Source organism: Blennius ocellaris (genome assembly GCF_963422515.1).
Source record: "Blennius ocellaris genome assembly, contig: SUPER_13_unloc_2, whole genome shotgun sequence".
NCBI lineage: Eukaryota > Metazoa > Chordata > Actinopteri > Blenniiformes > Blenniidae > Blennius > Blennius ocellaris.
In genome coordinates this window covers 131,535-156,857 of record NW_027662312.1, presented here as the reverse complement: position 1 = coordinate 156,857, position 25,323 = coordinate 131,535, and the positions used below count along the sequence as shown (strand labels likewise).

Below are 25,323 nucleotides of genomic sequence, written 5' to 3'. Positions count from 1 at the left end.
GAAGACGTGAAATTTCCCATTAGGCAGTTAAGAATTGCCATAATTGCCATAAATCACATTCCTTGGAGTTTTTATAGATGATAGAATTACTTGGAAATCTCACATTAAATATAGATCTACGAAAATGTCAAGAAACTTTGCAATAATAGCAAAAGCAAAGCACATTTTAAATATCAAAGCTTTACACACCTTATACTGTTCTCTGATTTTGCCCTATTTATATTATTGTACTGTGGTTTGGGGTAGTACTTATAAAAACACAGTAAAACCAATAGTAATGTTACAAAAAAGAGCTATTCCATTAATCCATAAAGGTTTCTGGACCACACAAAGTCATTATTTTTAAAACCAAAGATCATGAAGTTTAATGACATTGTGGAGTTCCAAACAGTACAGATGTTGTATAAAGTACAGATGTTCTATAAAGTACAGATGTTCTATAAAGCAAGTTACAGATTGTTACCAAGACAAATACAAAGAAGGTTCCAGATCGTACTGGTCGTTATGAAATACGTGAGGAATTCAACTTTAGGACTCAGAAACATAAACACAACCCTGAAAAGTTTTAATCCGACAGTTAAAGGTGAACAATTGTGGAACAAATTGGAGACGGAGTAGAAACAATGTCCAAACATCAACCTGGTCAAATACAAATACAAACAAAAGACTTTTGAAACATACAGAGAAGAAGAAATGCATTAGGGGGATGCATAAAATAGAAAACTTTCACCAACCATAATGTTTCCATGGAGGAAAAACTCAGGAGGAATCCAGGGGATCCAAGCGAGTCTATATTCATGAGCTGAAGTCTATGTTTTCAAACATTCAGCAATTTACAGGCAAAACCCTCACAAATGACGTGTGATCAGGATGTAGTTTGCACTGATCCTCACAGAGCCGTTACACTTTATTGCTGATGCTGTTTTTTGTTTCTCTTCAATTTACACTGTGTGGGACAAACCTCCTACCTTTCAACACGTTCATTTGAACACACCGTGTTAATCATCCTACATAAATGAAAACTTTAATAAAAAGGTTTTTTATACTTGTTCCATCCAGCTGTTACTTTTGATTGTAAAATCTTCACATTAAATGTCGTTAAGAAGCTTTGAAGCTGCAGAGAAAAACGTGTGTGTTCATGTTGTGACTCTGCAGCTTGAAGACACACAGACTGAAAGATTCCTGCTCATGAAGCTCTAAAACAAACACATGAACAATTTCCTGATTGAGTCAAACATGTCATGAATCTGACTGCTCAGTTTCCTCTTCCATCAGATCTTTACTTGTTTGGGACAAACTGTCAGAACGTTTCTTTAGGTACAAACTGCTGCTCAGTGAAATCCTAGAGTTGTTCACCATGGATCACAGTGAATCGTCACTTTCTCACCACTTTGTTCATTGTTGGTGACGTTTCATGATGAAAACTGATCAGACAGTTTGATTGACAGGACAGATGATCAGAGGTGCAGAGTTTTTACCACCATCATTAAACCAGGGACAGAAGAATGGGAGGAGTTTGTCAGTGAAGCAGCAGCCAGTGAAGGAGGTGATCAGAGCTGCAGCTTCTACGTCATAAAAAGAGACCAGACCCTCCTCATAATCCACAAACACCCCCACCTTCTCAGGAGCAAACCTCAGAGAGAGACGAACTGAAGGCTCTTTACGAGCCCAGTACTCATTTCCATTTCTCAAGCATATTATCCAGAGACCTTCATCAGGTCTCAGTGTGAACTCTCCCTTCCTGGTGATGGACTCTTTGATCACTCCTAAATCCCACTCAGTCTTTCCTTTAACCTGAACCTCAAAGTAAAATTGACCTGAAGAGAAACTCTGTTTTCCTAAAACATAAATATACTTAGAAAATCTCTCTGGGTTGTCTGGAAGCTTCTTCCTCACGTCACCATGACTCACTTGTTTTCCATCATCAGACAGGATGAGATGAGGATTTGCTGTATCAGGATCAAGAGTCACATCCACTGCAAACTGCTGCTTCCTCTTCAGCTCAGGATCAAACACCTTCTTCTTCATGTCTTTGCTGAGAGTCTCCTCCAGCTGAGCCACAGCTCTCACCACAGTCCCCTCATAGGATGATGGAGGGATGCTGACCTCCGTCCAGTCCTGGGTGGGTGGAGCAGCTTTCAGGGAGGAGAAGCCTTGGAGGAGGTGGAGGTGGTCTTCAGAGTGAAGGAGCTGCTCCACCTCTGAGCTCCTCTTCATCAGCTCACTGATCTCCTCTTCCAGATGTTTGATGAGACCTTCAGCCTGTTTCTCTCTGGCTTTCTCTTCCTCTTCCATTCTCTCCATCATCTGGTTCAGATCTCTCTCAACACGCTGCATCAGAGCAGTGAACACCTCAACACCTTCTGCTTTCTCTCTGTCTGCAGCAGCTTGACTCTTCTTCAGACACTCTTTGATCTCCTTGATCTTCACTCGTCTCTTCTGGACCATCTGCTGCATTTCAGCCTCAGTCTTCCTCAGCTCCGTCTTCTTCCCTTCACATTCTTCACTCAGAGGAACAAGCTGGTGAGTCTTGTGCTCTAAAACACTGCACATCATGCAGACACACGTCTGCTCGCTCTTACAGAACAGCTCCAGAGGTTTCTGGTGCTTCGGACACATCCTGCCTTCCAGGTTCTCCACAGGCTCCACCAGCTGATGTTTCTTCAGGCCTGACACTGTCAGGTGAGGCTCCAGGTGAGTCTGACAGTAGGAGACCAGGCACACCAGGCAGGACTTGAGGGCCTTCACTTTGGTTCCAGTGCAGACGTCACAGGGAACTTGTCCTGGTTTGGCAGCTTGTTGCTCTGAGCTGCTGCTGGCTTTGTGTTCAGCTTCATGTCTGAACTGAGCAGCAACCTCCGAGAGCAAAGTGTTGACCCTCAGCTGAGGTCTCTTGTAGAAAACCTCTTTACACAGGGGACAGTCACATATGACCTTGGAGTTCCAGTGCTCAGTGATGCACTGGTTGCAGAAGTTGTGTCCACATGGTGTGGAGACTGGATGAGTGAACACGTCCAGACAGATGGAGCACAGGAAGTGATCTGGACTGGCAGCAGACATCTTCACACCCTGACGACAAAAGACAAGAGTTGATTGAAAGATTGATGCATCATTGTACATGTGGTTCTTTGGCCTTCTTGTAGTGGCTTTCTATAAATTATGCCGAAACCAACATTTCATCTTATAAAGAAAATTCCCTCCAGGATAAATCATTTAGATCAGGACTATTCAACTCTATTTTTGGGAGGGCCACATTTTCAGAAAGCTAAGGCCCCGGGGGCCGGACAATTCCCTGAGCTATTATTCCTGATCTCAACCTGACACGATGCTCTGCCACATTCAAAAGTCTTTTATTTTGGTACATGGCAAAAAGTACAAATCACTGACTTTATACACATCATAGTGTTTTTGTTTTGGAACAAAGGCTGTTTCAGCCCCATAAACACATATTTGAAACATCTGAAAGATGATGTATGTCTTTCTGTATAATGTTGTAAATTCTGACATCTCTACTTGTAATTTCTTTCAACAATCCACAGAAGAGAGCAAACAGACGATCAGAATTGAAAGATTAGCTGAACTTGCCAATGGATTTCATGTCACACAGTAACTGAAAATGTTGAGCATCTGACAACAAAAGCTGTTTATCGAACAGATTTAATACCACGGCTTTTTATTTTGTCTTTTTTGTTTCGTTCCGTTTTTCTCTTTTCCTTTTTTTTCTTTTTTTCCTTTGTTTTATGTCCTTTTGTTTTTGCTTTTGTTATAATTATTGTGATTATTTTGGTTTTTGCTCTGTTGCTGCTCAGGCTGGTTTCATCTCATGGTAGTTGGAAAATATTTAGATGACTGTGATTACTGTATTATTAAAAAGAAGAAAAATGTATGTAGCACTAACAAGGGTATTGTATGTTTCTCCCCACCAAGTCTTTCTCTGTTTCTCCTCTCCTCTCCTCTCCTCTCCTCTCCTCTCCTCTCCTCTCCTCTCCTCTCCTCTCCTCTCCTCTCCTCTCCTCTCCTCTCCTCTCCTCTCCTCTCCTCTCCTCTATCCTCTCCTCTCCTCTCCTCTCCTCTCCTCTCCTCTCCTCTCCTCTCCTCTCCTCTCCTCTCCTCTCCTCTCCTCTATCCTCTCCTCTCCTCTATCCTCTCTTCTCCTCTCCTCTCCTCTCCTCTCCTCTCCTCTCCTCTCCTCTCCTCTCCTCTCCTCTCCTCTCCTCTCCTCTCCTCTATCCTTTCACCCCAACCGGTCCACAGAATTCCTCCACCTCTGACTCTGGTTTCTACAAAGTTTCTCCTTGTTGGGGGAGTTTTTCTTTCCACCGTCACAAACACACCTGCTGCTCATGTGGATATGTTGGGCTTTTCTATTTTCTCTATAAAAGCACATTGGAATGACTGTAATGTATTTTAAATGTCTTTCTTTAAAAAAAAAAAAAAAAAAAAAAAGTAAAAAAAAGTAAAAAAGTCAACAGAACTGATCTGCGGCCGGTCTGATGTCATCCGCGGGCCGGAGTTGGCCCGTGGGCCGCCAGTTGAATAGGCCTGATTTAGATTCTATTCTACTTGAGCCTTCAGAACAAGACAGTAAACATACAAAGGTCCCGATAGAAAAGGAAGGTCTGGAAATACTAGGAAATTAGCCCACATAGTCAGCATGCACATGATCCAGTCTAGAAGTTGCAGAGCCAAATGGCCCATGAGGCAAAGTTAATGCAAAGCGTGTCATGGCCTCTAGAGGGCGCCACAAAACCTAGAAGAAAAAAACATCTTCAATAAAATTATTAAAACGAATTATTACTATTAAATCTTGAACTAGAAAAGCTGACATTGATTCAATTGTGAAGCGATTATTATTGTTGTTGTTATTAATTATTATTATTGTTGTTGTTATTAATTATTATTATTGTTGTTGTTATTGTTGTTGTTACTCCATAACGTAGCATTCGAACATGCAATATTAAATTGCAGTTTACTGCTTATCAACAATTCACTGTAATGTCAATAAAGTTGTACTGAATATGTCTATATCTATAATATGCATCAGAAAAAAATAAATTTTATATTACACATGCCTCATAAACATGTATCTGTTACGTCGTTCAGCCTGTGCAAACGTTAGGCCATCATCAACAGTAATATATATATATATATATATATGTGTGTGTATGTGTATGTATAAATACACACACACACACACACACGCATATATATATATATATATATATAAAGATAAGATACTTTATATTGCTTTGTATAGCGTTATTATATTTGGTTTCGTATATAGTCTGTAATTTACTGTGTGCAAACTCTGGATATTTGAAATGTTTGCTCTGCTGATTATCTATTACTATAAATATTAATATTACGTATTCACCTATTTACATCATCTTTATTTTGGGGTGTGCGTTTTCGTATTGATTTCTAATTTATTACGTTCAATTGACATGCTATCCTATAAATTAAAGACAATACTAATAAGAATGTCTTTCCATTTCTTTATTATTTAATCCGCCACATAAAATTGTTCTTTAGGCGCATTGGCTTCTTTTATAAACATTTTGCTGACATCTTAAAGTATGATCACATTGACACTTCCTGTTTTTCCACATTTCCAATCCAATCCACTTTTATTTATATAGCACATTTTAACAACAACGTGTTCCCAAAGTGCTGCACATGTGACTGCACATAAAAAAAACAATAAAAAAAACAACAACTAAACAGTCCAACACTAAAAAACCATAAAATAAAAATAAAAACAGATTAAAAACTACAAACACATTAAAAAACTACAAAAAAGAATACAACAATTTAAAAGAATAAATAGAAATATAAAAACGCTTAAAAGGCAATAAAAATAAATAAGAACAATAAAATAAATAAAGGACACAGGGGACCACACGACTCACGCGGTGTTAAAAGCCTGAGAATAAAAGTGGGTTTTAAGACGTGATTTAAAACAGTCCACAGTGGGGGGGCTGTTGGGACGTGGAGGGGCAGAGCGTTCCACAGCGTAGGGCCGACAACGGAGAACGCTCTGTCCCCTCTGGTTCTACACTTGGTCTTTGGACCCACGAGCTGGAGCTGGCCCTCAGACCTCAGGGGGGGGAGGGGCTGGTACATTTTGATGAGATCAGTAATGTACTGAGGGGCCAGTCCATTCAAAGCTTTAAAAACAAACAACAAAATTTGAAAGTCAATTCTAAAATTAACAGGGAACCAGTGCAAAGATGCAAGGATTGGGGTAATATGTTCTCGTTTTTTGGTCCCTGTTAAAAGTCGTGCCGCGTTCTGGACATTTTTTACTTTCGGTTTTACTGAAGCTGCGCACCACAATCACATTTAATCGTCAATAACACGATTTAAGCGGTAAATAACAGGATTTTCTCAAACGTCATAAACTCCTATCAGTCTCTGCTTCACTCACACTTTAAGTTGTGGTGATTTTCTCTGTTGATAAACCTCACAACTCCTTACAAATTCTTTGTAAAGTTTCTGTCGATGAGTTAGAAACTAACCTCAGTTTCCCCCGGAGCGACTTTACAGTTTGTACTTTTCTATTCTACTTGAAAGTTGGTGGACTTTGAATTCAGTGTGCTTGTAGAAACTCACCAGTACGTGACAGACTCCAGGTGAACTCCGTAGAAAGCTGAAGGTTTGTCTGAATAACTTCCTATTTCAGTGGCAGAAGGAGGAGACAGGTACCTCCTCCTCCTCCTCCTCTCAGTTTTATAACTGCAGCTTTGGAACCACAAGTAGTTGAATCATTTCCAAAATGACTTTTATCACTGGGAATTTTAAAAAGGTCGAATAAATAAAACACAAAGACATTTAAAAAAGAAAATGCTGAAATGACTACAATTTCCAAAAGTGAGGGGAATACAAACTTAAAATGTCAAGAAAGAAAAGTAAAATTGCTTAGAAAATAGATAAAATGACGGACAGTATTTCCTGCAGCACCTCCGGAGCTACTGCGTTACTTCAAGCGGGATCTGAGAGGTTAGAAGTTCCACCAACACGTGTGGGGAGTTTCTCTCAGGCATGAAATAATCTGGACTTGTCATGGCACTGTGTCTTCCCTTGGATTGTTTCCAAACTGACGCCAGCTGCAGTGAAAGCTGCCATGAGTTGAAAACACCTTCATGTTTGAGAGGACACACGCTGGCTGATGTTGGAATTCGTTCCCGTGTTCCCATGAATTCCGCGTGTCCGTTGATCCAGGAGAGGCAGAAACAGAGTTGATTCCTCCAGAGTGAATTTATTGATCACACAAGCAAGAGAATACAAAATGCATATAGCAGAGGTTGCAGAATACGAGCTGGGTCCGTTCTTCCGAGCAAACCCACAGCATGCACCCTAGATTAAGGTGAAGAAGGCCCCGACTGCTCTGTATCACGTCTTTTATACATCCCCAGTTCCCCTTCTTCACACGATTGGTCAGATACCTTTTAGAAGTTTAGCGTGGTCGGGCAGACTTCTATCTCCTCTGACTCCAAAATAAAGATAAGGGAAAATAACAAAGACACGCAAAAAAAATCCAGTCGCAACATGTAAAAAAGATATTTCGTGGTAAAGGGACACTTTCGTGGCTGCACATGTTTCTGTGGCAGGATTTGTCAGAGTTTTGCTCTCAGTTTTGGAGGAGCAGCTGTTCAGAAGTGCCTCCGGGCAAAGAGCTGCCGCTTTGTGTCTGTCCTCTCACATCCGCACGAGACGAGCGTTGCTCCTGTTGGAGCGGATGGCAGACTTCCGGGATAAGGTGAATAAATACAGGCACTTCCGGTTTAGCTCCGCGCTACTTGATTTGCGATACCAGTCTGTTTAATTGTTTCCAATTTAAAGCGATCAGAGATGGCCGGCGTTAATTGCGCAGTGCGTGGTTGTCATAACAGCTGGAGAAAAAGGAAGCTCACTCTGTCGCAGCTTTGTTTTGAGCATCAGAAGAAGAGGTCTGAGTGTTGTGGTCCTGTGTTTACCTTGCACCGCCCCCCTACCAAGGACGAGGATCGGCGAGCTTGGCTGAAGGCACTGAATTTAAAGAATCCGCCGAAGTTTCCTTTTGTCTGCTCTTTTCACTTTGTGGATGTAAACCTCCACCTGATCAGGCCACACAGTGTTCAGGTCCCCCAAACTGTACAGACAACTCCTACGCTCTGATCACTGAAGCCTGCTGTACACTGGTTTGTCCTTGGAACGTTTTGGTTTTTTGGCTGATCAGCTGACAAAAGATTACAAAAATTCCTTTCAGATGGACGCTCGTGATCAGATCTTCATGTCACTGATGAAGCTCCGCCTACATTTGCTGCAGGACGCCGAAATGTGGGAGGTTCTTTTTTGTTGATGTGTTTGTTTTGTTCTTTCTACACTAGTGTGAAATGTACTTTTTGTTGCTCTGAGTTTGGGGGTCGGCGCTCAGAAGCTTCTTGCTTCAGCCCACTCCTTGTGAGCAGAATGTTTACTGCTCAAATTAACACATAAATAAAAGATAAAGAACATTGAATGTGTTTCCTGGCTGCTTCCTGCACTTGAGCCTCCGTCCACCCCCATAACAGTGTGTTGTGTTAATGTGGACTTTTACTGTGAAAAGTTCAGGCAAACATGAACCAATCATCAACAAAAGAGGCGTTGAAGCCCCGCCCATCAAAGACAACGTTGATTTCCACCTTTTTTCGATTTTTGTTCAAAAGCCAGAAAATGAAAACATCAATTCTCATTTTTTTATTTTCTGGCTCAAATGAGAAAAAGACCAGTTTTTTGGCTTCTGATTATGATTTGTGCTTTTTTTGTCGACAAATCAAACTAACAAAATGTTACAAACAATACTCTATTATCATTTTCTTATGCTTGTGCAAATTGTGTGTAAACTTTTTAGTGCAGCGGCCTGCAGGCCTGCACTTCATGTGAGATCTTTATCTGTTAACTGTTGCTGTTTCTTGGTTCTTTTATGATAGTGTTTTTACGATCCTGTTAGACAGACCACAGGACCCAGTTTGAACCAGTGTTTTTACAACTTGTGTACCCGCCCACGGAGCTATCAGTAAAGAAGGCTGGTAGAGAGCATTCTGTGAAGACTTCTGAGCGAGCCCTGTGAGGTGAACTTGGTGTCTTCCCTTGCTGCAGGAAGTTGATTGTCTCTTGATTCTTGTGTCTTCTCTTTATTTACCTATTTCAGGGGTTTAGACCTGACACAAAATGTTCCTTGGTCGGACGAGGAGGGCGATCAATAATCGATTAATCTCCCTGTGGTCGTCTTTTGTGTGTCTCAGTTTCTCACACACACACACACACACACACACACACACACACACACACACACACACACACACACACACACACACACACACACACACACACACACACACACACACACACACACACACACACACACACACACACACACACACACACACACACACACACACACACACACACACGTGTCGTTTCATTACAGAAACAACCAACAGCACCACCTTGTGGCCTGTCATGCTAACATGCGTCATTTTCAGCGTTTCTGCCGTTTCCGTATAAACGGACATCGTTCTCAAAACGTTGCCGTGGCGACACGACACAATTGTGAAGTGAAAACACCAAAACGTTTTCCGCTTTCACTTGAAAACATTGTTGTGTGAATTGGGCTTGAATTCAGGGTCATGATGGTTCCAGGTGAACATGAGAGAACGTCAAACCACCGTGTTCATTTAATACGTCATCATGTAGGCAGAGATGAAACTGTGAGCAACATGTTTCTTTTCACCATTTGCTTGGATTTTAATGGTGATTTTCAGAGTTTGAGTGTCAATATTCAGCCAGCAGACGATCACTAGTGTCTTCTCTATATCTGAGCTCGTCCGCCATGAGCGCCTCACGTTTTACCGCCAGATGTTTGGTGGAATCACGCCTGTTGTTGTGTTTCATCATCAGCACCAGTGACTCTGCGGCTCGTTTTCAGCAGATTTAGAGTTGAAAATGATTGATCAGAGTTCATTCATTAACTGGTGTTTCCACGCCTGCTAGTTAAATATCCTGCAAGTTTAGCGAAGCTGTAACATGTTATAATATTACTAGATGGGCCTCAGGGTTCGCTCTTGTTGTCAAGCTCAAATATACACATATTATACTTATTATATGTGTTTATATACATATACATATTATAATATGTGTTTATATGCATAGACATATTATAATATGTGTTTATTTACATAGACATATTATAATATATATAAAAATACACCGTGAACAAGTGGGATTCTGCTTGAAATCAGACGGCAGAGTGGAGAATGTAGAGTTTTTTCTACTCGTTAGTGGAGAAAGAGCTTCAGGTGGAGTAACTCCATCAAAGTTTGAATCACATTCAGATCCTCTCAGAGCTTCTCCGTGACTCAGGAGAGATTTCTCCACGTCACAATGAGTCGATCCGAGCTGGACGAAGAGGGAATGTGAGGAAAGGAACAGGAAGTGCAGCTCAGTTTGCATGGCAGTGGAATGAGACAGTGATGGTTCAGTGACCTGTGACCTCTCACCTCCATTAGAGGTCCTGCAGGCACGGTGAAGGTCAGCTCCAGGGAGTAGAACCTGCCACTTCTCTACACTTAGATCCCGGAAACCTTCTGGAACACACTGTTACTTGTTATAGCAGAACACAACAGAAACGATAGATTGCTTTATCAAGTTGACCTTTTATCGAACCGTATTTACAACCTATTTACACGTCACAATCAGTTTACATAACTACCGACCCGGCCTGGTTGTAAAATGAAAGTTTCCCCTCCCAAACGAAATGAAAACGATGTCACCATGGGCCTCGAAGAAGGATGTTCTTTCTCCGCTGGTCGTTTTAACTCACGTAACCCATTCTGCGCCGCCATGCGCTTTGAACAGTTCGTGTCCTTCAAGGCGTTGCCTTCTCATTTAGTTGTCCAACGTCGTCCACGAAACAAAAGCACCGTGATGCGAATGTGGAGATGATTTCCAAAAAAAACCAGCCAGTCGCTGTAACAAGAAACATGTCCATCTTTTCTTGATGGCGAACTCGTCGTGGGTCAGAAGAGAAGTGTCGAAGAAAAACAAAGAAAAAAAAAGTCCTCCCCATGGGATTCGCTTGATCACCCACATCAATCAAACAGCGTCCAATCACAGCACACAAAATAATGTTCTTTTTTTAAGTGTCCATTTGGTGGGCTCGTGATCAGCAGTTGATCTTTCCATTACCCTATACAGAGCATTAAACAGAAAGGAAACTGCTCCAAAAAAACAAACTTATGCAATGTAATAAATATGAAATATACAACACTGTGGTGCAAACAAATATTAATTTAAAATATTAACACCTAATTCCTTCATCCATCACACCTCCCCCCTTAAAGAGAAAATTTTGATCCTAAAGAGCAAAATTTTATGACACACAGTACCTTCTTAATACCATATTTTACAGTACCTCCTATACCATATTTTAACCTCGGGATAGACAATCAGCTATTACATTATCTTTGCCCTTAATATGCTTAATCATGAGGTCATATTCCTGAAGAATTAGACTCCAATTTAACAATCTTCTGTTCTTGTTCCTCATCTTACTCAAAAACACTAAGGGATTATGATCAGTGTACACAACCAGTGGCTTCTGACCTGGACACAGATACACTTCGAAGTGTTGAAGAGCTAAAATCAGTGCCAACAGCTCCTTCTCAATAGTGGAGTAGTTGACTTGGTGCCGGGTGAACTTTTTAGAGAAATAAGCAACAGGGTGGTCAACATTGCTAATTTCACCCTGCTGCAATAACACAGCACCAGCAGCGTAATCGCTTGCATCAACCGCCACTGAAAATGACTTTGTAAAATCAGGAGACCGTAACACGGGAAAATTACACAGAATTGACTTAAGCTCATCAAATGCCCTCTGACAGTTTTCTGTAAAGACAAACTTTTCATTCTTCTTGAGTAAGTTGGTGAGGGGTAAGGCTACGTCAGCAAAGTTCTTGCAGAACTTGCGATAGTACCCTACCATACCTAAGAAGCTCCTCAAGGCTTTCCTACTGGTTGGAGGAGGGAAGTCCAGTATGGTCTGAACTTTACCGTCAACAGGCACCACTTGACCTTGACCAATGAGGTGTCCTAAATAAGTGACCTGGGCACAACCAAATTCACTTTTGGCCAGATTTACTGTTAGATTGGCCTCAGACAGTTTCTGTAGCAACCTTTCCACATCCAGAAGATGGCCCTCCCATGTATCACTCCCCGTCACTAAGTCATCAATATAGGCACTGGTGTTTGGCAAGTCCCTAATGACAGACTGAATCATTCGCTGGAATGTAGCTGGAGAGTTTTTCATTCCAAAGGGAAGGACATTATATTCATATAGCCCAGAAGGCGTCACAAAAGCGGATATTTCTCTACCTCTATCTGTTAAAGGCACGCACCAGTACCCCTTGAGTAAGTCAATTTTAGTCAAAAACTTAGCCCGTCCCACTTTGTCCACACACTCATCAACTCTCGGAATTGGAAATGCATCAGTTTTGCTAACAGTGTTAACCTTCCTATAGTCAGTGCAAAATCTGACACTGCCATCTGGTTTTGGCACTAACACACATGGAGAGCTCCAGTCGGAATGGGATGGTTGAATAATGTCATGCTCAAGCATGTAAGCTACCTCTTTCTCAGCTAATTTAGCTTTTTCCGGACTCATCCGATAAGGGTGCTGTTTAATCGGTGGGGCATCACCCACATCCACATCGTGAACAGCAACATGGGTTCTCTTTGGAACATCAGGACACACATCTTTATATTTGAGCAACAGTTCTGCCATCTGCTGCTGTTGTAAAGGCTCTAAGTGTGACATTTTAAGGCCGAGGTCCTGCAGAATCTGTGAGTTGGGCAACCTACAAGGGATCATGTCAGGCTTTATGGACATTCCTTCCTCACATAGGTCGTCTGCACTACCCTCTTCAACATCTTGACTAACCACTGAGACAACCTGCACTGACCTATCATGATATGGCTTTAACATGTTGATGTGGCACAGCTGTCTAGCTTTCCGTCTATCAGGAGTAGTCACAACATAGTTGAGGTCATTGACTTTGGACTGAACCTCATATGGACCATGGAAGCGAGCTTGCAGAACATTAGACTGTATAGGGAACAGTACAAGCACTTTGTCCCCTGGCTTAAATGTTCTCGCCCTTGCCTTCTGATCCTACCAAATTTTCATTTTAGTCTGTGTCGACTCCAGATTTGCCTTGGCTAATGCACAAGCACTGTTGAGCCTTTCTTTAAAGGTCAACACATAGTCCAACAAATTCACAGAGGCCTCCTTGTTAGTCCACTGTTCGCAGAGTAAGGCTAACGGACCTCTAACCTGGTGTCCAAAAACCAGTTCAAATGGACTAAAGCCCAGAGACTCTTGAACAGACTCTCTTGCGGCAAACAACAACAAATGAACTCCTTCATCCCAATCCTTCTCATTGTCAAAGCAGTAGGCCCTTTTCATCGTTTTTAGTGTGGAGTGGAATCTCTCCAGACTCCCCTGACTCTCAGGATGATAGGCGCTTGACAATATCTGCTTGATACCCAACTGATACACCACCTGCTGGAATAAGCCAGAAGTGAAATTACTCCCCTGATCAGATTGGATCTCTTTTGGCAGACCAAACAAAGTGAAAAACTTAATCAAGGCCTTAGAAATGCTAGTGGCTTTGATATTCCGAAGTGGAATGACTTCAGGGAACCTGGTTGCAGCACACATGATGGTTAGCATGTACTCATTACCAGCCCTAGTTCTGGGTAACGGTCCCACACAATCCACTACCACTCTAGCGAAGGGTTCACCAACAACTGGGATAGGTTTCAATGGTGCCACAGGAGGGTCTAACTGATGTTTTCCCACCATCTGACAAACGTGACACGTACGACAAAAGTTTGCGACATCTTTGCGCAAACCGGGCCAGAAAAATTGCTTCATAATTTTGTTAACTGTCTTGTTAACTCCTAAATGGCCACCCAATGGCAAACTATGCGCCATGGTTAGTATGTCATCCCTATACGTTTTAGGCACGACCACTTGACTCACAACTGCCCAGTCTTCACTGGCAGGAATCTCAGGGAGACGCATTTACGCATCAAGACCCCGTCTCTCAAATAGTACCCAACAGGCACTTTCACAATTTCATCATCAGACAAAGCTTTTCCTCTCAAGTCAGCAATCTCAGGATCACTGTTTTGCTCTTTTATCAGCTGCATTCGAGAAAAAGTCAAATTGTCAGGCGTACAGGCATTTCCATCTGTTTCTAGTGGTGGACTAAAGTTCTCATCTAAATCTGTACCCAGAAAAGTGTCTGACAACTCCTCAAAACTGGTATTCTCCGTAGAGTCACCATCTAACCCATGTCCAGACTGGTCATGGTCACAAGGCAGCATCATATTTGCTTGCCCTAAATCCTCCTCTGTTATTGCCTTTTTGGCCATAGTCACTGCACACATAGGGAAAATCTCAGAATCTAGTTTAGACTCTTCAACAGTACTCGGCTGAGCAGTTAGTTGTACAGAAGGGACAGCATTCACACCTGCAAGGTCATTACCTAGTAATAACGATATGCCTTTGACAGGGAGGCTAGGCATAAGCCCCACTGTAACTTGTCCTGTAACTAAGTCTGACTTCAAAAATACAGAGTGCAGAGGTACAGTACCAATTCTACCCTCAATCCCCTGAACAAGAGTAAAGTCCCCTATGGTGGTGTCTTCACACTCACGGACAATGCCTCTCTCAACAAAAGCGACTGGGATGCTCCAGTATCGCGAAGAATACGAATGGGATGAGGAGTAGAATCCTCACTTGAGGAAACAAATCCCTCTGACACAAATGGTAGGAACTCTTTCCTAAGAAGATCAGATGACTCAGCCTTATTGGCATCATAAGGACAACATGGTTCATTTAAACCCACGTCAACAGGTAATTCAGCAAATGACTGTACAAAAGCATTAGGTGTGACTTCACGTTCTTTCTTTCTTTTAAGAGCGTAGCATTCAGACATGATATGACCTGGCTTTTTACAGTAATGACACGTAAAACTACTTGTCGTTTCCTTCTTTGTGTCAGTTTTGGTTTTTGTTTCAGCATCTTTGGTTTTCACATCTGTGACTTGAGTTGGGTTGGGTTTACTACCATTCTTTTTGGAAATATGCGGCTTGTCTTGTAGCCCAAATTTAGACCTATGAGTGAGTGAATACTCATCAGCTAGCTTAGCTGCTTCTTGTAAGGTTTTGGCATCTCTCTCATCTAGATAACTTTTTACGTCATCTTTAACACACCGTTTGAATTCTTCCACCAACATCAGATCTTTAAGCAATTGTTGATCCCCTTTAATGTTCTTAGATGAACACCAACGCGCAAAGTAAACCTCTATGTCATGAGCAAATTCAATGTAAGTTTGGTTTTCATTTTTCCTGAGGCTGCGGAATTTCTGCCTATATGCTTCTCCAACTAACTCGTAAGCAGATAAAATAGTTTTCTTTACCACTTCATAATTCGCGGCATCCTCAGCAGACAGAGCGGAATAAGCTTGTTGTGCTTTACCCCTAATCACACTTTGTAGCATTAAAGGCCAATATTGTTTAGGCCACTTTAAACATTCTGCAACCTTTTCCAAATGCTGGAAATATTTGTCTACTTCCAACTCATCAAAGGGTGGAACCAATCTCACTTCTCTGCTGGCACAGAATTGATCAGAATTCCCCATGGTTTTTCCTATTTTGGCCAGTTCCATTTCTTTTTCCATTTTCTCTCTTTCTAATTCAATTTTCTTTCTTTCCATCACTAATCTTTCTATTTCCAACCTCTCTTGTCGTTCACCTTCTTTTTCTCTTTCTTCTCTCTGCAATTTTAACTTGTCGAGTTCAAACTGTCTTTCTCTCTCTCTCTCGCCTGCGCGCTCTTGCTCTCGTTCACGTTCCATCTCCATCAGTTGAATCCTAAACTGGAGATCTGCGCTAGATTTAGGCGACTCGGCAGCAGTGTCTGTAAATTGAGCTAAATCTTCGTTTGTGAAGACATCCTCATCAAAGTAGTATTGGGCTATCCGTCTAGCGATAATTGCCTTTGTGTCACTAGTCGTCACATCAGCTAAGTTTAATGACTTCACAACTTCGAGCAAGTCAGTTTTTCTCAAGCCCTGCAAACCTTTTTGAGTTGGCAATTGCAAAAACTCGCGCACCGCTTCCGCCATAATCACGAAATAAAAGACAGTAAAAATATCACAGAATACAGGATTTACAGTTTAAAATCCTTCACAATAACACAATATGACTCGTAAACGGGATAATCCCGGACGCACAGCCCCCAATTCTGTTACGTGTTAAAGCAGAACACAACAGAAACGATAGATTGCTTTATCAAGTTGACCTTTTATCGAACCGTATTTACAACCTATTTACACGTCACAATCAGTTTACATAACTACCGACCCGGCCTGGTTGTAAAATGAAAGTTTAATGGGTGTGATGCAATGATAATATATGTAAATGGTCTAACGTGCTCCGAAGCAGACAGAACCAGATGTAACCAGCCTGAGCCTGGCCCAGAGGCTGCTTCCCTCCTCACACTTTGCACATGTTTGGATTAATCTGGACTTGTCATGGCGCTGTGTCTTCCCTTGGATTGTTTCCAAACTGACGCCAGCTGCAGTGAAAGCTGCCATGAGTTGAAAACACCTTCATGTTTGAGAGGACACACGCTGGCTGATGTTGGAATTCGTTTGTTTTGTTCTTTCTACACTAGTGTGAAATGTACTTTTTGTTGCTCTGAGTTTGGGGGTCGGCGCTCAGAAGCTTCTTGCTTCAGCCCACTCCTTGTGAGCAGAATGTTTACTGCTCAAATTAACACATAAATAAAAGATAAAGAACATTGAATGTGTTTCCTGGCTGCTTCCTGCACTTGAGCCTCCGTCCACCCCCATAACAGTGTGTTGTGTTAATGTGGACTTTTACTGTGAAAAGTTCAGGCAAACATGAACCAATCATCAACAAAAGAGGCGTTGAAGCCCCGCCCATCAAAGACAACGTTGATTTCCACCTTTTTTCGATTTTTTTTCAAAAGCCAGAAAATGAAAACATCAATTCTCATTTTTTTATTTTCTGGCTCAAATGAAAAAAAAGACCAGTTTTTTGGCTTCTGATTATGATTTGTGCTTTTTTTGTCGACAAATCAAACTAACAAAATGTTACAAACAATACTCTATTATCATTTTCTTATGCTTGTGCAAATTGTGTGTAAACTTTTTAGTGCAGCGGCCTGCAGGCCTGCACTTCATGTGAGATCTTTATCTGTTAACTGTTGCTGTTTCTTGGTTCTTTTATGATAGTGTTTTTACGATCCTGTTAGACAGACCACAGGACCCAGTTTGAACCAGTGTTTTTACAACTTGTGTACCCGCCCACGGAGCTATCAGTAAAGAAGGCTGGTAGAGAGCATTCTGTGAAGACTTCTGAGCGAGCCCTGTGAGGTGAACTTGGTGTCTTCCCTTGCTGCAGGAAGTTGATTGTCTCTTGATTCTTGTGTCTTCTCTTTATTTACCTATTTCAGGGGTTTAGACCTGACACAAAATGTTCCTTGGTCGGACGAGGAGGGCGATCAATAATCGATTAATCTTCCTGTGGTCGTCTTTTGTGTGTCTCAGATTCTCACACACACACACACACACACACACACACACACACACACACACACACACACACACACACACACACACACACACACACACACACACACACACACACGTGTCGTTTCATTACAGAAACAACCAACAGCACCACCTTGTGGCCTGTCATGCTAACATGCGTCATTTTCAGCGTTTCTGCCGTTTCCGTATAAACGGACATCGTTCTCAAAACGTTGCCGTGGCGACACGACACAATTGTGAAGTGAAAACACCAAAACGTTTTCCGCTTTCACTTGAAAACATTGTTGTGTGAATTGGGCTTGAATTCAGGGTCATGATGGTTCCAGGTGAACATGAGAGAACGTCAAACCACCGTGTTCATTTAATACGTCATCATGTAGGCAGAGATGAAACTGTGAGCAACATGTTTCTTTTCACCATTTGCTTGGATTTTAATGGTGATTTTCAGAGTTTGAGTGTCAATATTCAGCCAGCAGACGATCACTAGTGTCTTCTCTATATCTGAGCTCGTCCGCCATGAGCGCCTCACGTTTTACCGCCAGATGTTTGGTGGAATCACGCCTGTTGTTGTGTTTCATCATCAGCACCAGTGACTCTGCGGCTCGTTTTCAGCAGATTTAGAGTTGAAAATGATTGATCAGAGTTCATTCATTAACTGGTGTTTCCACGCCTGCTAGTTAAATATCCTGCAAGTTTAGTGAAGCTGTAACATGTTATAATATTACTAGATGGGCCTCAGGGTTCGCTCTTGTTGTCAAGCTCAAATATACACATATTATACATATTATATGTGTTTATATACATATACATATTATAATATGTGTTTATATACATATACATATTATAATATGTGTTTATATACATATACATATTATAATATGTGTTTTTATACATAGACATATTATAATATATATAAAAATACACCGTGAACAAGTGGGATTCTGCTTGAAATCAGACGGCAGAGTGGAGAATGTAGAGTTTTTTCTTCTCGTTAGTGGAGAAAGAGCTTCAGGTGAGGAGTAACTCCATCAAAGTTTGAATCACATTCAGATCCTCTCAGAGCTTCTCCGTGACTCAGGAGAGATTTCTCCACGTCACAATGAGTCGATCCGAGCTGGACGAAGAGGGAATGTGAGGAAAGGAACAGGAAGTGCAGCTCAGTTTGCATGGCAGTGGAATGAGACCGTGATGGTTCAGTGACCTGTGACCTCTCACCTCCATTAGAGGTCCTGCAGGCACGGTGAAGGTCAGCTCCAGGGAGTAGAACCTGCCACTTCTCTACACTTAGATCCCGGAAACCTTCTGGAACACACTGTTACTTGTTATAGCAGAACACAACAGAAACGATAGATTGCTTTATCAAGTTGACCTTTTATCGAACCGTATTTACAACCTATTTACACGTCACAATCAGTTTACATAACTACCGACCCGGCCTGGTTGTAAAATGAAAGTTTCCCCTCCCAAACGAAATGAAAACGATGTCACCATGGGCCTCGAAGAAGGATGTTCTTTCTCCGCTGGTCGTTTTAACTCACGTAACCCATTCTGCGCCGCCATGCGCTTTGAACAGTTCGTGTCCTTCAAGGCGTTGCCTTCTCATTTAGTTGTCCAACGTCGTCCACGAAACAAAAGCACCGTGATGCGAATGTGGAGATGATATCCAAAAAAAACCAGCCAGTCGCTGTAACAAGAAACATGTCCATCTTTTCTTGATGGCGAACTCGTCGTGGGTCAGAAGAGAAGTGTCGAAGAAAAACAAAGAAAAAAAAAAGTCCTCCCCATGGGATTCGCTTGATCACCCACATCAATCAAACAGCGTCCAATCACAGCACACAAAATAATGTTCTTTTTTTAAGTGTCCATTTGGTGGGCTCGTGATCAGCAGTTGATCTTTCCATTACCCTATACAGAGCATTAAACAGAAAGGAAACTGCTCCAAAAAAACAAACTTATGCAATGTAATAAATATGAAATATACAACACTGTGGAGCAAACAAATATTAATTTAAAATATTAACACCTAATTCCTTCATCCATCACACCTCCCCCCTTAAAGAGAAAATGTTGATCCTAAAGAGCAAAATTTTATGACACACAGTACCTTCTTAATACCATATTTTACAGTACCTCCTATACCATATTTTAACCTCGGGATAGACAATCAGCTATTACATTATCTTTGCCCTTAATATGCTTAATCATGAGGTCATATTCCTGAAGAATTAGACTCCAATTTAACAATCTTCTGTTCTTGTTCCTCATCTTACTCAAAAACACTAAGGGATTATGATCAGTGTACACAACCAGTGGCTTCTGACCTGGACACAGATACACTTCGAAGTGTTGAAGAGCTAAAATCAGTGCCAACAGCTCCTTCTCAATAGTGGAGTAGTTGACTTGGTGCCGGGTGAACTTTTTAGAGAAATAAGCAACAGGGTGGTCAACATTGCTAATTTCATCCTGCTGCAATAACACAGCACCAGCAGCGTAATCGCTTGCATCAACCGCCACTGAAAATGACTTTGTAAAATCAGGAGACCGTAACACGGGAAAATTACACAGAATTGACTTAAGCTCATCAAATGCCCTCTGACAGTTTTCTGTAAAGACAAACTTTTCATTCTTCTTGAGTAAGTTGGTGAGGGGTAAGGCTACGTCAGCAAAGTTCTTGCAGAACTTGCGATAGTACCCTACCATACCTAAGAAGCTCCTCAAGGCTTTCCTACTGGTTGGAGGAGGGAAGTCCAGTATGGTCTGAACTTTACCGTCAACAGGCACCACTTGACCTTGACCAATGAGGTGTCCTAAATAAGTGACCTGGGCACAACCAAATTCACTTTTGGCCAGATTTACTGTTAGATTGGCCTCAGACAGTTTCTGTAGCAACCTTTCCACATCCAGAAGATGGCCCTCCCATGTATCACTCCCCGTCACTAAGTCATCAATATAGGCACTGGTGTTTGGCAAGTCCCTAATGACAGACTGAATCATTCGCTGGAATGTAGCTGGAGAGTTTTTCATTCCAAAGGGAAGGACATTATATTCATATAGCCCAGAAGGCGTCACAAAAGCAGATATTTCTCTACCTCTATCTGTTAAAGGCACGCACCAGTACCCCTTGAGTAAGTCAATTTTAGTCAAAAACTTAGCCCGTCCCACTTTGTCCACACACTCATCAACTCTCGGAATTGGAAATGCATCAGTTTTGCTAACAGTGTTAACCTTCCTATAGTCAGTGCAAAATCTGACACTGCCATCTGGTTTTGGCACTAACACACATGGAGAGCTCCAGTCGGAATGGGATGGTTGAATAATGTCATGCTCAAGCATGTAAGCTACCTCTTTCTCAGCTAATTTAGCTTTTTCCGGACTCATCCGATAAGGGTGCTGTTTAATCGGTGGGGCATCACCCACATCCACATCGTGAACAGCAACATGGGTTCTCTTTGGAACATCAGGACACACATCTTTATATTTGAGCAACAGTTCTGCCATCTGCTGCTGTTGTAAAGGCTCTAAGTGTGACATTTTAAGGCCGAGGTCCTGCAGAATCTGTGAGTTGGGCAACCTACAAGGGATCATGTCAGGCTTTATGGACATTCCTTCCTCACATAGGTCGTCTGCACTACCCTCTTCAACATCTTGACTAACCACTGAGACAACCTGCACTGACCTATCATGATATGGCTTTAACATGTTGATGTGGCACAGCTGTCTAGCTTTCCGTCTATCAGGAGTAGTCACAACATAGTTGAGGTCATTGACTTTGGACTGAACCTCATATGGACCATGGAAGCGAGCTTGCAGAACATTAGACTGTATAGGGAACAGTACAAGCACTTTGTCCCCTGGCTTAAATGTTCTCGCCCTTGCCTTCTGATCCTACCAAATTTTCATTTTAGTCTGTGTCGACTCCAGATTTGCCTTGGCTAATGCACAAGCACTGTTGAGCCTTTCTTTAAAGGTCAACACATAGTCCAACAAATTCACAGAGGCCTCCTTGTTAGTCCACTGTTCGCAGAGCAAGGCTAACGGACCTCTAACCTGGTGTCCAAAAACCAGTTCAAATGGACTAAAGCCCAGAGACTCTTGAACAGACTCTCTTGCGGCAAACAACAACAAATGAACTCCTTCATCCCAATCCTTCTCATTGTCAAAGCAGTAGGCCCTTTTCATCGTTTTTAGTGTGGAGTGGAATCTCTCCAGACTCCCCTGACTCTCAGGATGATAGGCGCTTGACAATATCTGCTTGATACCCAACTGATACACCACCTGCTGGAATAAGCCAGAAGTGAAATTACTCCCCTGATCAGATTGGATCTCTTTTGGCAGACCAAACAAAGTGAAAAACTTAATCAAGGCCTTAGAAATGCTAGTGGCTTTGATATTCCGAAGTGGAATGACTTCAGGGAACCTGGTTGCAGCACACATGATGGTTAGCATGTACTCATTACCAGCCCTAGTTCTGGGTAACGGTCCCACACAATCCACTACCACTCTAGCGAAGGGTTCACCAACAACTGGGATAGGTTTCAATGGTGCCACAGGAGGGTCTAACTGATGTTTTCCCACCATCTGACAAACGTGACACGTACGACAAAAGTTTGCGACATCTTTGCGCAAACCGGGCCAGAAAAATTGCTTCATAATTTTGTTAACTGTCTTGTTAACTCCTAAATGGCCACCCAATGGCAAACTATGCGCCATGGTTAGTATGTCATCCCTATACGTTTTAGGCACGACCACTTGACTCACAACTGCCCAGTCTTCACTGGCAGGAATCTCAGGGAGACGCATTTACGCATCAAGACCCCGTCTCTCAAATAGTACCCAACAGGCACTTTCACAATTTCATCATCAGACAAAGCTTTTCCTCTCAAGTCAGCAATCTCAGGATCACTGTTTTGCTCTTTTATCAGCTGCATTCGAGAAAAAGTCAAATTGTCAGGCGTACAGGCATTTCCATCTGTTTCTAGTGGTGGACTAAAGTTCTCATCTAAATCTGTACCCAGAAAAGTGTCTGACAACTCCTCAAAACTGGTATTCTCCGTAGAGTCACCATCTAACCCATGTCCAGACTGGTCATGGTCACAAGGCAGCATCATATTTGCTTGCCCTAAATCCTCCTCTGTTATTGCCTTTTTGGCCATAGTCACTGCACACATAGGGAAAATCTCAGAATCTAGTTTAGACTCTTCAACAGTACTCGGCTGAGCAGTTAGTTGTACAGAAGGGACAGCATTCACACCTGCAAGGTCATTACCTAGTAATAACGATATGCCTTTGACAGGGAGGCTAGGCATAAGCCCCACTGTAACTTGTCCTGTAACTAAGTCTGACTTCAAAAATACAGAGTGCAGAGGTACAGTACCAATTCTACCCTCAATCCCCTGAACAAGAGTAAAGTCCCCTATGGTGGTGTCTTCACACTCACGGACAATGCCTCTCTCAACAAAAGCGACTGGGATGCTCCAGTATCGCGAAGAATACGAATGGGATGAGGAGTAGAATCCTCACTTGAGGAAACAAATCCCTCTGACACAAATGGTAGGAACTCTTTCCTAAGAAGATCAGATGACTCAGCCTTATTGGCATCATAAGGACAACATGGTTCATTTAAACCCACGTCAACAGGTAATTCAGCAAATGACTGTACAAAAGCATTAGGTGTGACTTCACGTTCTTTCTTTCTTTTAAGAGCGTAGCATTCAGACATGATATGACCTGGCTTTTTACAGTAATGACACGTAAAACTACTTGTCGTTTCCTTCTTTGTGTCAGTTTTGGTTTTTGTTTCAGCATCTTTGGTTTTCACATCTGTGACTTGAGTTGGGTTGGGTTTACTACCATTCTTTTTGGAAATATGCGGCTTGTCTTGTAGCCCAAATTTAGACCTATGAGTGAGTGAATACTCATCAGCTAGCTTAGCTGCTTCTTGTAAGGTTTTGGCATCTCTCTCATCTAGATAACTTTTTATGTCATCTTTAACACACCGTTTGAATTCTTCCACCAACATCAGATCTTTAAGCAATTGTTGATCCCCTTTAATGTTCTTAGATGAACACCAACGCGCAAAGTAAACCTCTTTGTCATGAGCAAATTCAATGTAAGTTTGGTTTTCATTTTTCCTGAGGCTGCGGAATTTCTGCCTATATGCTTCTCCAACTAACTCGTAAGCAGATAAAATAGTTTTCTTTACCACTTCATAATTCGCGGCATCCTCAGCAGACAGAGCGGAATAAGCTTGTTGTGCTTTACCCCTAATCACACTTTGTAGCATTAAAGGCCAATATTGTTTAGGCCACTTTAAACATTCTGCAACCTTTTCAAAATGCTGGAAATATTTGTCTACTTCCAACTCATCAAAGGGTGGAACCAATCTCACTTCTCTGCTGGCACAGAATTGATCAGAATTCCCCATGGTTTTTCCTATTTTGGCCAGTTCCATTTCTTTTTCCATTTTCTCTCTTTCTAATTCAATTTTCTTTCTTTCCATCACTAATCTTTCTATTTCCAACCTCTCTTGTCGTTCACCTTCTTTTTCTCTTTCTTCTCTCTGCAATTTTAACTTGTCGAGTTCAAACTGTCTTTCTCTCTCTCTCTCGCCTGCGCGCTCTTGCTCTCGTTCACGTTCCATCTCCATCAGTTGAATCCTAAACTGGAGATCTGCGCTAGATTTAGGCGACTCGGCAGCAGTGTCTGTAAATTGAGCTAAATCTTCGTTTGTGAAGACATCCTCATCAAAGCAGTATTGGGCTATCCGTCTAGCGATCATTGCCTTTGTGTCACTAGTCGTCACATCAGCTAAGTTTAATGACTTCACAACTTCGAGCAAGTCAGTTTTTCTCAAGCCCTGCAAACCTTTTTGAGTTGGCAATTGCAAAAACTCGCGCACCGCTTCCGCCATAATCACGAAATAAAAGACAGTAAAAATATCACAGAATACAGGATTTACAGTTTAAAATCCTTCACAATAACACAATATGACTCGTAAACGGGATAATCCCGGACGCACAGCCCCCAATTCTGTTACGTGTTAAAGCAGAACACAACAGAAACGATAGATTGCTTTATCAAGTTGACCTTTTATCGAACCGTATTTACAACCTATTTACACGTCACAATCAGTTTACATAACTACCGACCCGGCCTGGTTGTAAAATGAAAGTTTAATGGGTGTGATGCAATGATAATATATGTAAATGGTCTAACGTGCTCCGAAGCAGACAGAACCAGATGTAACCAGCCTGAGCCTGGCCCAGAGGCTGCTTCCCTCCTCACACTTTGCACATGTTTGGATTAATCTGGACTTGTCATGGCGCTGTGTCTTCCCTTGGATTGTTTCCAAACTGACGCCAGCTGCAGTGAAAGCTGCCATGAGTTGAAAACACCTTCATGTTTGAGAGGACACACGCTGGCTGATGTTGGAATTCGTTTGTTTTGTTCTTTCTACACTAGTGTGAAATGTACTTTTTGTTGCTCTGAGTTTGGGGGTCGGCGCTCAGAAGCTTCTTGCTTCAGCCCACTCCTTGTGAGCAGAATGTTTACTGCTCAAATAAACACATAAATAAAAGATAAAGAACATTGAATGTGTTTCCTGGCTGCTTCCTGCACTTGAGCCTCCGTCCACCCCCATAACAGTGTGTTGTGTTAA

At 42.0% G+C, this 25,323-nt stretch overlaps 1 protein-coding gene across 1 annotated transcript; it reads right to left on the bottom strand.

Annotated features, from left to right (window-relative positions):
• Positions 1 to 435: 435 nt before the first annotated feature.
• LOC308138924 (E3 ubiquitin-protein ligase TRIM21-like) lies at positions 436 to 3,060 on the bottom strand (the record flags this gene model as incomplete). The annotated part of the gene is made up of 1 exon (XM_080521229.1): positions 436 to 3,060. The coding sequence occupies one exon, from the start codon at positions 3,058 to 3,060 to the stop codon at positions 1,429 to 1,431; it is 1,632 nt and encodes a 543-aa protein (XP_080377355.1). The 3' UTR covers positions 436 to 1,428.
• Positions 3,061 to 25,323: the final 22,263 nt, after the last annotated feature.